The sequence below is a fragment of the Callorhinus ursinus genome, unplaced genomic scaffold, assembly GCF_003265705.2.
Source record: "Callorhinus ursinus isolate GAN/ISIS: 27379988/994484 unplaced genomic scaffold, GSC_fseal_2.0 scaffold5, whole genome shotgun sequence".
Taxonomy (NCBI): Eukaryota; Metazoa; Chordata; class Mammalia; order Carnivora; family Otariidae; genus Callorhinus; species Callorhinus ursinus.
Window position 1 is genome coordinate 7,199,879 of NW_027397067.1, and position 12,414 is coordinate 7,212,292.

The 12,414-nt window shown below is 39.6% G+C and overlaps 1 protein-coding gene across 2 annotated transcripts in view; it reads right to left on the bottom strand.

Annotated features, from left to right (window-relative positions):
- Positions 1–6,632, bottom strand: part of LYPLA1 (lysophospholipase 1) — a 29,353-nt gene extending 22,721 nt beyond the window's left edge. For both annotated transcript variants that reach the window (XM_073892774.1, XM_025870600.2), the window contains exons 1-2: positions 6,408–6,632; positions 5,496–5,527 (exon numbers count right to left, since the gene is read on the bottom strand). In XM_073892774.1, coding sequence (XP_073748875.1) covers positions 5,496–5,527; positions 6,408–6,476 — 101 coding nt within the window. In that variant the 5' untranslated portion in view covers positions 6,477–6,632. The remainder of the gene's footprint in view (positions 1–5,495; positions 5,528–6,407) is intronic.
- Positions 6,633–12,414: the final 5,782 nt, after the last annotated feature.

Consider the following 12,414-nt stretch of genomic DNA (forward strand, 5'->3'; position numbering starts at 1 on the left):
TCAAGAAAATTAAAAAAAAAATCTTTTCCTTCATGGACTTTATATACAAGAGAGCTACCCTTGTATCCTTCCACAAATACTGCTTTTTGCTTAAACTAGGTTGAACAGTTCCCTAGTCCTTATAACTTAATGATCCCCAAATCACATCCTATAATTCTCTTAGTTCTTGATTATAGAAGGACTTGCAAATGAATGATCATAAAATATACCCATGTTGCCAATTTAATATTATTTACAATCCTCTCTTTATTTGATCTCTCAGTAAGGTTTTTTCTTTAAAGATTTTATTTATTTATTTGACAGAGACACAGCGAGAGAGGGAACACAAGCAGGGGGAGTGGGAGAGGGAGAAGCAGGCTTCTGGCGGAGCAGGGAGCCTGATGCAGGGCTTGATCCCGGGACTCTGGGCTCAAGGCAGAGAGCTGAAGGCAAACGCTTAACGACTGAGCCACCCAGGCACCCCTCTCAGTAAGGTTTAATCTACCTGACCAGTTTCTGTCTTTGAAACTTTTGGGTTTTTTAGTCTTTTTTTTCTTATGAAACTTTCTCTTCTAAGCTTTACAATCTCCACAGCCTAGAAAAATCTCACATAGATAGGTAACACAGACCAGTAACTCCTGGAATATATGAAGGGAAGGGTAAGTTTACATGAAGAGGGCCAAGCTTTCCACCTGGCCTTTTTTCCTTCCTGCTCCCCTTAACTGGAACTGAGCTTTCAGGTGTCACATTCAGCTGGGAGGGCGGTGAGTAGGGGGGCAATGCCAAAGTATACTACTGGCCATAACTGCCAGAACAGAAGCCAGGTTTCTGATAGAATTACAAATACAGAAAGGGGGAAGGCTAGAATAAACCCAGTGGTGCTGAGTGGAACTGGAGGAATCAGTATACACCCTCTAATTTTAATATATGTAGATATCAAAATTGATATAGATGTGTCTACACATGTATGTTATGTAGCTATACTCCCGGCTCTGTCCACTGAAAGGATCTAGAAGTAATGATTCTAGCAATAAGCACATAAAGCACTCAGATCTTGGTTCCTAAATATTCTCTACTAAAAGGAACCGGGGCTCTTGAAAAAAAAAAAAAGAGCTGAGTCCCAGGACTGAAGCAGAAAAAACATAAGATGATCCTGGAAAAGATCTTGCTGCACCAGAAAGCAAGAAAGTGCTCAAGGAGTGATGGGGCATGGTCCCAAAGACATAAGAGCAGCTTGGAGGGGCTTCTGATAGCCAAGTGTAGGATGATGTGACCATCAAATATATGACAGATTTAACAGTTTGTAACCCTCACAGTAAAAGAGCAATCCAAGAGTCTGTCCTGATTTGATGCTTTAAAATGAATAAATGAATACATACATACATAATAAATAAGGGAGAAGGGAGAGCGGCCAATGAGTAAATCTAGAATGAAGGATTTTTTTAAAAGATTATCTGGAACTATCACAATAATAGATATAGATAAAAATAATTAATGGACGCAAAATCTATAGGTGAAAATTTGGTGAGAAACATGTTTTCATAGTATCAAAACATCTCCCCACAAAATATTTTTCAGTAAATACCCTTATTTACTTTACTGTGGAGAAACAGGGCAAACACCATCTTAACCAGGTGAAAAAAATGTAACATCACCAGTAAAGGAACAAAAATCAACATAGTGTGCAACTGATACAATCCTCTGAGAGGAACACGGCAACATCTCTGTGATATTCCTGTCAAAAAGGCTTAAGTCAGAAGGAGACATCACACAAACCCAAACTGAGGGACAGTCTACAAAGTAATTGGCCTGTATTCCCAAAAAGTCTCAAGGTCATAAAAGACAAGGAAAGACTGCTCTAGACTGAAGGAGACTAAGGACACGATAGATAACTAAATGCAACGTGTGATCCTGGTTTGGATCTTGGGCCCATAAAGGACATGATTCGGTCAAACCAAGAAAATGTGACAGAACCAAGAAATCTGATGATAGTTGTCATGGGGGAATGTCCTTGTGCTTACAAAATACACACTAAAATTTTATGGAGTGGGCGCTTGGGTGGCTCAGATGGTTAAGCGTCTGCCTCCGGCTCAGGTCATGATCCCAGGGTCCTGGGATCGAGTCCCGCATCGGGCTCCCTGCTCCTTGGGAGCCTGCTTCTCCCTCTGCCTCTCTCTCTCTCTCGTGAATAAATAAATAAAATCTTAAAAAAAAAATAAGTAGAATAAAATATTATGGAGTAATGAGGCAATATTTCTACAATATGCTCAAATGTTTCACCACTGGGTAACAGGAAAGGGTATGAGGAGATCTAAATACTATTTCTGCAATATTTACTTAAATTTGAAGTTATTTTAAAAGAAAAAGTTAAAAATTTTAAAACACAGTAACAATGATGGAATATAACCCATTACATAAATCTATAGTCTGTATTAAATAGGGAGGGGCAAACTAATAAAGTGTGACAGACTTGGGAAATCACATCATATTAACAATTGAGTCAAGCAAGAATCATCAATGGATGCTGAAAATACTGGGTAAAAGTTTAACATACAATTTGCAAAGTCTCCAAGTATCTCCCTACAAGTTGCTTTTTAACTACAAAGGGAGAATAACTGCAGTAGAGAAACCTGGAAAATACCACCTTAATCAAGTGATTCAAGTTAAGCATCAATAATGGGACAAAGGCTATCATCTGTCTCATGACATGATGCCCTGAACAGGACATATAGCCTATACGGTATTTGTACCAAAAATGCATAAACTAATCTAATGAACTTAGGGACTAGCTTAACCTCTGCAAAAATGTCAATGCATGCTAAAGTGTGGAAATGAAAAATCAAGGTAACTGCAACTAACTTTCAAGGATTTCAGCAAACATATTAACACACACATTCAACAAACAAAGAGATTAGTGGATCTGGGTAAAAGGTATTGAGGAATCTCTATTCTTGCAACTCTTCCATAAATTTGAAAATATTTCAAAATAAAACATTTTTAAAAATGTTATCAAAAACACTTATCTCAAAAAAAAGAAAAAAAACACTTATCACTGAGTTTTAGGACTATTCTCATAGTCACAGTTTGAATTTTTTTACAATACAAATACAACATTTTCATAATCCTAACAAAAGCCAGTTTTACTTTAGAAGGAAAACTATGATCTCGTGCCATACAGTATAGTCTAAAATATGTTTATTTGAATACTAGTTTCATAGTTTATTATACGTGTTATTAGGAACACTCTGGTTGTCATGTTTCTTTACAATAAAACTTTTCAGAACTTTAAACATGCTAGTGCATATGCTGTAAGTTTTTTCAAGAGAATATACCATAACATATTTCCTAGACACTAAGACATAATATGAGGGGAACCACTGAAAAAATAGGTTAAGGCAAAAAAAATCACCACCACAATAAACATACATGTAGTAAAATTAGTACCAATCTCAGAAACATAAAAATATGAGGAAAATTACATATTAGAATTGATGAAATATAGAATTATACAGGTCTCTCAATCTTATTTGGCCACCACTTTTTTCATGAGGAATCTCAAAGACACAGACCTTGAGACCTAAGTTACTAGACAGTACACCCTGGCTAGTTCCACAAAAAAGAATCTTAACCAAAAAAACAGCAAAACCTGTCCATCTTAACAGCAACAAACTGAATCACTTAATCCCCATCATCCTCAAAGTTAACCTGACAAATATAAACATAAAATTGCCACTTGTCGGATTGATTGGTTCTGAACTTCAACATGTATTGACGGAACAAATTTTCTTTTCTTCTTGCCTTTTTTTTTTTTAAGAGGGGGGAGAGAGAGAAAGAGAGAAAGATAGGTGGGGAGCATAGTGAGAGGGAGAGAATCTTAAGCAGGCTCCATGCCCAGTGTGGAGCCCAATGCAGGGCTCCATCTCACCAGCCTGAGATCATGACCTGAGGTGAAATCAAGATTCAGATGCTTAACCAACTGAGCAACCCAGGAACCCCGAGTCAGCTTTTCTTTAGTACTATCTCACAAAGTATTTTTAGAATTGGAGATCTTTAATTTTTTATATAAACTTAATTCTTAGTCAAGAAGCCATGGATACTCTTGGTATTTTTAATCTCACATTGTTCGTTTCCTTCATCATGTTCACTCTTTAATTTCAGTCCATGGAATCTGGCTAATTGGGGTCCACAAAGAACCTTCCTACACTGAAACTTGCTTCTCCTGGACTGATTATTCAGGCCTGGATCTCCTTGATGGGAAAGTTACAGGGTAGCAAGTTCTTCCCTAACTCTCAGCATTAAGAAAGGTTTGGTTGTAAAAGAGAGCTTTGTTAAGTCTCTTTTTAAATAAATAGTGAAACAGGTCTGTCATTTTTTTTTTGAAGATTTTATTTATTTATTTGAGGGAGAGAGAGAGAGAGAGAGAGAGAGAGAAGAGCAGCAGGAGCGGGAGAGGGAGAAGCAGGCTCTCTGCAGAGCAGAGAGCCCAATGCGGGACTCAATCGGAGGATCCCGAGATCATAACCTGAGCCGGTTACGCAAACGCTTAAGCAAGTCAGCCACCCATGCGCCCCTGGGTCTGTCATTTTCACAAGACTACCTGATTGCCAAAAGAGTCCTGCTAACCTTTTCCCTAGCCCCATACAAGGTATGTCATAAACTTCTACCTAGTTGGCATTAAAGAATATTAGGAATCACTTTTAACAGTCTAGCCCAATGCCTCCTTGTAAAGAAGATTTAATAGTTTTTTGGCTACTTTATCAAAATTTATTTATCTGCAGTTTTCCTCCAGTTCTGTAATTTTGTAACAACACTTTTGCCCAAGTTTCAAATAGAAAATCACTGCTTGTTACTGTTCCATACCCAATGTGGGGCTTGAACTCACAACCCTGAGATCAAGGGCTGTACACTCTATGGACTGAGCCAGCTGGGTTCCCTGACAATCACAGCTTTAGATTAAAAAAAAAAAAAAAATCTCAATAGAGAAAAAGCCTAAAGAAAGATAAGTCATATTATCTAAAGTTAGCACAACAAAATTTGTTTGATCAGACTCCAAATAAATCTTCGAGTGGCCTCCTCTGCACTTCAACTGATTTTTTCTTCTAAGGGAATACCGAAGCACTCAATCAGAATGCTGTATACCACACATTACTATTACTTCCTTATCAAAATCAACTACTTCTCAACCTGCCCTGAAATTTTAACTCCTGTAGAGAGCTCTCAATTGCAAACTGTCTCTGTGTGCAACATTCCACCCATCTCTGGCATCTAATACCCACAGCAACTCAAGGAGTTTGCAATTTAACATGTTCCAGAAACATGAGTTGAATATGAGAAATTTAAGATGATGAGAGAAAAATTCTGGGAGTTTTCAAAAAGGAAAAGGTTGTATCTTATTCCTGGACTGTAAATAGGACTACGAATCTTCCTTTATACATTCCTAGAGTTCTTAAATAAACATTTCATGGTATAGAGTTGCATAACCCCATTTCATTACTGTTACTAATAAGGGTACGTACCCTGTATCTCCCAATCCATGAAGGAAAATCACCTATAAGAGAAGAGAAAAATTAATAAGCAATGCCAAAATAAACCCACATAGAATTGTTACACACTGAAGTTTTGGTTAAGGTGGATGCCAGAATTACAGAATACTGCCCTCAGCAAGTTAATTAATCTCTCCAGACCTCTTAAATGACAAAAATCCTTAACTTCTCTCCTTGAGTTCCTAAGATAATTAATGTGGCGTTTTAGCACTTAAGGAGGTCCCAGTTAGACATTCTTAAGTGCAAATGATCACCAACCACATTCTAAGAAAGAGTTTGTCTCTGTCAAGTCAAACCATGAAAATCTCTCACAAAGCCTGTAAATTTTTCCATCGCAAAAAGGAGAGGGGGAGGTGGGGTTAAAAATAAGTTTGAGAGCCTCATACACAAGTTTCCTTAAAAAAAAAAAAACCCTCTGATTTTGTGAGACACGCAATCTTCCAACTTCTTTAATTTAGAACAAGAATGCAAGGTAAGAAAATGATTTTCTCATCCACAAACGAGAGAGAAACACGCTATAAAGTCACCTCGTGTTAGGGCGCCTCTCCACTAACGCCAAAGCCTCCAAGCTGGGAAAGGGGGTGGGGGTGGGGAAGGTCCGGGGGTCCCGCGGGCCGCACGCGCTCCGCAATGCAGAGGACTCGGGTTCAGAGGCTGCTTGGCGGGGGCGGGGAAAGGGGGGATGCGGATCCTCCACCCCGGCCGCAACACGGGCCCGAGCCGAGCCAACTATCCCCACCGTACCCCACTCCCTCCACGCCGGGCAGGGCAGAGGGCCCCCAACCCACCGGTCCCCTACCCGCCTGAGATCCCAACCCCGCGCCAGAGGCAGTAGCCCGCAGCGGGCCGAGCGGGCCCCTCCGAACCCTGGCCGCCGCCACTCACCGCAGCGGTGGCTTTCCGGACGGCGGGCACGGTGGCGGGAAGCGGGGCAGACATGTTATTGCCGCACATACACCAGCTCCACTGACTGCGCGCGTCGGAAGCAAAACGGACAACGGGCGCCCGGCCGCTGCCCAAGGGCGTGCGAGCGGCAAGTCCCGGCCCGCCCCTCCGGGCGCGCGCTCAGGCGCGTGCGCGCCAAAGAGGCGCCGAGCCGCCCTGCGCCAGCTCCGCGCCCGGGCGCTCCGAAGGTCCTGTCCGCCTGCCCCTCCCCCGCCGCTCTTTCCCTCGGCGTGTCACAATGCCCAGCTACGCCCAATTGGCTGCGACCGAGAAGCTAACGGAGCTGACCTTCTAGTGCCTCGTAACCCGTGGCCCGCGCGTGCTCTGTGCGGATGGCCACCCTAGGGAAGCCTCCCGGGACCACGCTGCCGGCCTCGGGGCCCAGTAGTGAAAAGAATTATCCCCAAAGCCAGTCGTATCCAGCCCCAGGTACTCCTTTATTTCCTAAGGCCGGGGTGTACTCGTTCGTAAGGTTTTGCCTTATTTCCATTCGGAGCTAGCCAGTGTGTAGTTTGGGGGTTGATTCCCCTCCTCCTCTAAACCTCAGCGGGAAAGGAAAACAGTTGCATCGAGGATCCACAATTATGACTGACGGATATTGACACTGTACTGACTTAAGCACGAGACTGGACGGGCCTCTTTCCTGCACTGGGTTTGAGGGGGGCTGTGGAGGGGAGCTCAAAGCATATCAAACACTTGGTAGGATCTGGGAGGGGATAAGAGACTGAAACACTTAAAGGCAAAATGCCCTGACCTTCAGAAGGTCACAATTCAGTGGAGAAACTTAAAAGGATGTATACGATATTTAGGGAGTAGTCTAAGATAGGGAAGGAAGTTGGTGAACAAAAGGCTTTAAAAAACCCACTCCACTTTAATTCACATGATCACCAGAATGCTGAAGGATTGGGGAATCTTATTCGTACTGTTTTTTATGACATCATGGTTTTGAGTGCTGAGAATTCAGAAATTTAAGTTGATGCTGATTTATTGAAAATGATAATGTGACTCATTTCACGTTGGAGTACACGTGCTTATGTCAGGCTTTTAAGTATTTGGTTGTGATATAAATAGAAAAACTATCTGTGGCTCTTACTGTGAACGTGACATATGTATGTATCATTTGTTAGGAAAAGGTCATTTATTACTGTATAGTAAAACCCTAGTCATGAGACCCTTCAGATGTATATCAGTGGGTCATATGCTTGGGAGATGATTGCTAACATATATCAAGGGGCATAGAGATGAAGGAAGTTTCCAAAGGAATTTTTATATGTTAAAGTAGACTTACAGGATCCTGGGGGGTTGGATAATGTTAAGCTAAAATTTTAACATGGAGGCAGCTGAACTCCCAGAGGAAAAGTCACTCTACCTGTTTACAGGACTTGTCAGTGGGCTGTAGGCAGTAAGGAAATTTAATTGTTTTCTTTGCCTTTGTTTCCCACATCAGTTACACAAAGGGAAAACTTAACAAAAGCTATTTAAAAATTACAAGAAAACTAGGCAATATAGCTAATTACTAAATCAATATACAAAAATGAATAGTTTTTCTAGCTACAAATAATAGCTGGTTGGAATAAGTAATGGAAAAAAATATTTACAATAGAAGTTTTAAAAAATATGTTCAGGCAAAACTTAGCAAGAATATATCAGAACTATATCAGCAAAGCATGAAGCCACCAACATACAAAAAAGTCAAGTAAGTGGATAGGAAGATGCACTATTATAAGTTTATTAATTTGCTCAGAATTACTACCAATGCAATGTACTCCCAATTAAAATCCCAATAACTTATACTGTAATAATTATTTTTTAATAACTCAGATATCCTAATTTATAAAATTAGTCTAAAATTCATAAACATGGGAGAATAGACATGCAGGAAAATCCAGGAATATTAAAAAAGAAATACAGTAATTGAAGGTACCAGCCCTACTAAATGTATGACATTGAATGGGATCAGAATATACCACCTCAAATTATGCCATTTGGTTATATGATTATTTTGTGTTAAGGCCACTGAGAATCAATAGATGAAGAAAGAAGCCCTCTAGGAGTTTCCTTTATCTAAGAACAGAAATTTCTAAGAAACGAGGACAGCTGGGATGCCTGGGTGGCTCAGTTGTTGGGCGACTGCCTTCGGCTCTGGTCGTGATCCTGGAGTTCCTGGATCGAGTCCCGCATCGGGCTCCCGGCTCTGCAGGGAGTCTGTTTCTCCCTCTGACCCTCCCCCCCTCTCATGTGCTCTCTTTCTCAAATAAATAAATAAAATCTTAAAAAAAAAAAAAAGAAATGAGGACAGCTGAGGCACCTGGGTGGCTCAGTTGATTAAGTGTTTGACTCTTGGTTTCAGCTCAGGTCAGGATATCAGGGTCATGAGATTGAGCCCTTTCTTGGGCTCCATGCTCAGCACACAGTTGGCTGCGTGAGATTCCCTCTCTCCCTCAGCCCCTTCCCCACCTCACACTGGCATGTGTATGCTCTCTTGCTCTAAATAAATAAAATTTTCCAAAAAAAGAAGGAAGGAAGAAAAAGAGAGAGAAAGAGAGAAAGAAAGAAAAGAAAGAGAAAGAAAGAGAGAGGGAGGGAGGAAGGAAGGAAGGAAAGAAGGAAAGAAAGAAAGAAGGAAGAAAGAAAGAAAGAAAAGAAAGAAAAGAAAGAAAGACTGCCATAAATCTCTTCTGGGCAAGTTTTATGGCCACAAAGAAGAAAGTTGGAACCAAAGTGGAATTTCACAAACAAACCTTGCAAAATAAGCTTTACCTTCCATTAGTTCCCCTACAAGTTTACATTTCCCAATTTACTACACCTAGAAGCTCAAAACCCTTTTCCTTTGTCTTGTTATTTCTCCACAAATTTATTTCCCTTTCTTAAGATTGTACATAAGCCTCCTTGTCTGACTGCCTCTTCAGAGTTTTTTTTTCCTTAAGTGATTTCTAAGACCAATGTGGGGCTTGATCTCATTGACCCCAAGATTAAGAGTTGCATGTTCCATTGACTGAGCCAGCCAAGTGTTCCAACTCTTTAGAGTTCTCTCATCGTTTCTGTGAGCCCCCCCCATATATACATATGAAATAAGCCTTCTTCTCCTGTTAATCTGTCTTTTGTCAATTCAATTTAAAAGTCTTCAGTTACTGAACCTAAGAGTGTAGAGAAAAAGTTTTTCCCCCCATCACATCATCTAGAAGTTATAGTAGTAAATTACCAATATAAGAAGGAACGAATAGATTGGATCATTTACTGAATTCCCTTACTTGCTCAGATTTCTTCCTTTTTTTTTTTTAAGATTTTATTTATTTATTTGACAGGGAGAGCACAAGCAGGGGGAGCAGGAGAGGGAAAAGCAAACTCCCCACTGAGCAGGGAGCCCAATGTGGGGCTCAATCCAAGGACCCTGAGATCATGACTGGAGCCAAAGGCAGATGCTTACCTGCTTAACTGACTGAGCTACCCAGGTGCCCTGCTTGGATTTATTTCTAGAACAGAATTAAAACTCCAAGAAAAAAAATGAAACACACAGGAGAAATAAGTAGATGTTAAGGGTGACATTTCAAATCAGTAGAGAAATGACAGTTTTTCAGCAAATGATATCAGAATAACTGACTACATTTGAGAGAAAATTCAGATGGCTCCTCCATTACTCCTCTTATTCCTCCCACCAAATTGTAGGCAATATCCAGAAGAGGAAATCCAAATGACTGACAGGGAAGTGCCCAACTTTTCTAATCATTAAAGTAATGCAAATTAAAACAGTTTACTACTTTAGACCAGTGATGTTAGAAAGAACAGAACATGGTTTAACTTTCTACACTGCTGATGAAAGTACAAACTTGAATGAAACTGCAGAACAATTTGGAAAGATCTAGTGAAGCTGCAGATGTGTGTAGTGTGAAAATTGGTAACATGAAACCTCACTAAAATGGAATGTGTAGGTTTTGGCAGGGGAAGCTCTGCCCTGCCACTCCTAGTCAGTAGCAGACCCAATAGGAAGAGACAGATGGGAATTTACCAGAACTTAATCTTGCAGGTGGGTACTTCTATCCCAGCCTATGGAAGACCCACTTTCTTTACCTTCCCTGCCCCGCCCCCCACAACAGCTCAGACTAATGAGAAGGCCCAGGAAATCAAATTCCCAATTTACTCCAGTGGATTTTCAGTTTATAGCAACCTTCCCAACTTACCCCTTTTCTCCTTAAAAAAGGGTACCTCTCCTTTGTTCCCCAGACTTGCCTATGGTTTTGCCATTGCTTATTTGTCCCAGATTATAATTCTCTTTTTATTCCTGAATAAATCCATCTTTTGCTGGTAAAATAACCAGCTTTTATTTTTAAGGTTAACAGTAGGTATGACCAACAACTCTACTTCAGGGCATACCTTGGAAAACCTCACATATATGTGCACAGAGAGACATACAGGAATATTAAAAGCATCGCTTCGTAAAGTGAAAAACCGATAGTTACCTAAACACTCATTGACAGGAAAATAGATGAATATACTATTATATTCATATGATGAAATGTTATACAAAGGTGAAAATGTATGAATGATAGGTAAATACAGCAACATGAGCAGATTTCAAAAACAGTGTTGAATTTTTAAAGAACAAACTACAAACAAAAAATAAAACTTTAAGTTTAAAAAACACATTAAAATACCATGTATTGTTTCTTTCAGCAGTTTTATTGAGATCTAAAGTGACTTACAATGAACTGCACATATATAAAGTGCACAATTTAATGAGTTTTGTTTTATTATATACTCCTGAAACTATCACTACAATCAAAATAATGAACATATCCATCGCACACAGTTCTCTTGGGCTCAGGGCGCCTGCGTGGCTCACTTGGTTAAGTGTCTGCCTTCAGCTCAGTTCAAGATCTCAGGGTCCTGGGCTCTGCGTCAGACTTCCCTGCTCATGGGTGAGTCTGCTTCTCCCCCTCCCTCTACACCTCCTTCCTTCTCGTGCTCAACTCTCTCTCAAATAAATAAAATCTTAAAAAAAATTATTAAAAAAAAAGGTCTCTTGGGCCAGTTTATAATCTATTCTTATCTCTTCCCTCTATGGCACATCCCCAGGAAACCTCTGATTATTTTGTCATAGTAGATTTATTTGCATTTTCTAGCACTTCTTTCACTCAGCATCACTATTTAGAGATCTATCCATATTGTTTTATCAGTTGTTCATTTTTAAATTGCCAAGTAGCATTCCATTACATACCATGATTTGTTTATCTGTTCAACTGTTGATGGACATTTGAGTTGTTTCCAGTTTGGTGCTATTACAAAGAAAGCTACTATCTTACCAATCCTGTACAAGTTTTCATGTGAAAATAAGCTCACATTTCTCTAGAAGTGGGACTGCTGAATCATGTGGAAGGTGAAGCCTTAAAGTCTTTAAAAACTTGGCAAAATATTTTCCAAAATAGTTATTTTACATATCTGATCAAATCTTTTGTTCATGTTTTAACTGAGTTGTCTCAACATTATTGTGTTGTAAGAATTATATATTTATTCTAGATACAAATACTTTGTCAGATACATGTTTTAAAAAATACTTTCTCCCAATCTGTGACTGAACTTTTCATTCTTAAGTGTCTTTTAAAGAGAAGTTTTAAATTTTCATGAAGTCAAATTTATCAATTTTTCTTTTATAGTTTAGGCATTTTATTTTGGTGCTTTAAGAAATTTTTGCTTAACCCCAAATCACTAAGATTTTCTCCTATGTTTTTTTCTAGAAGATTTATAATTTTAGCTCTTATATTAAGGATATTTATTATGATCAATCTTGAACTACTATTGTCATGTGGTATGAAATGATGACTGAGACCATTTTTGCATATGGCTGATTGTCCATCATCATTCACTGAAAAGATTATAATTTCCTCTTTGAAGTCCCTTGGTATCTTTGTCAAAAATTAGTTGTCCACTGGATATCCACACACAAAAGAAG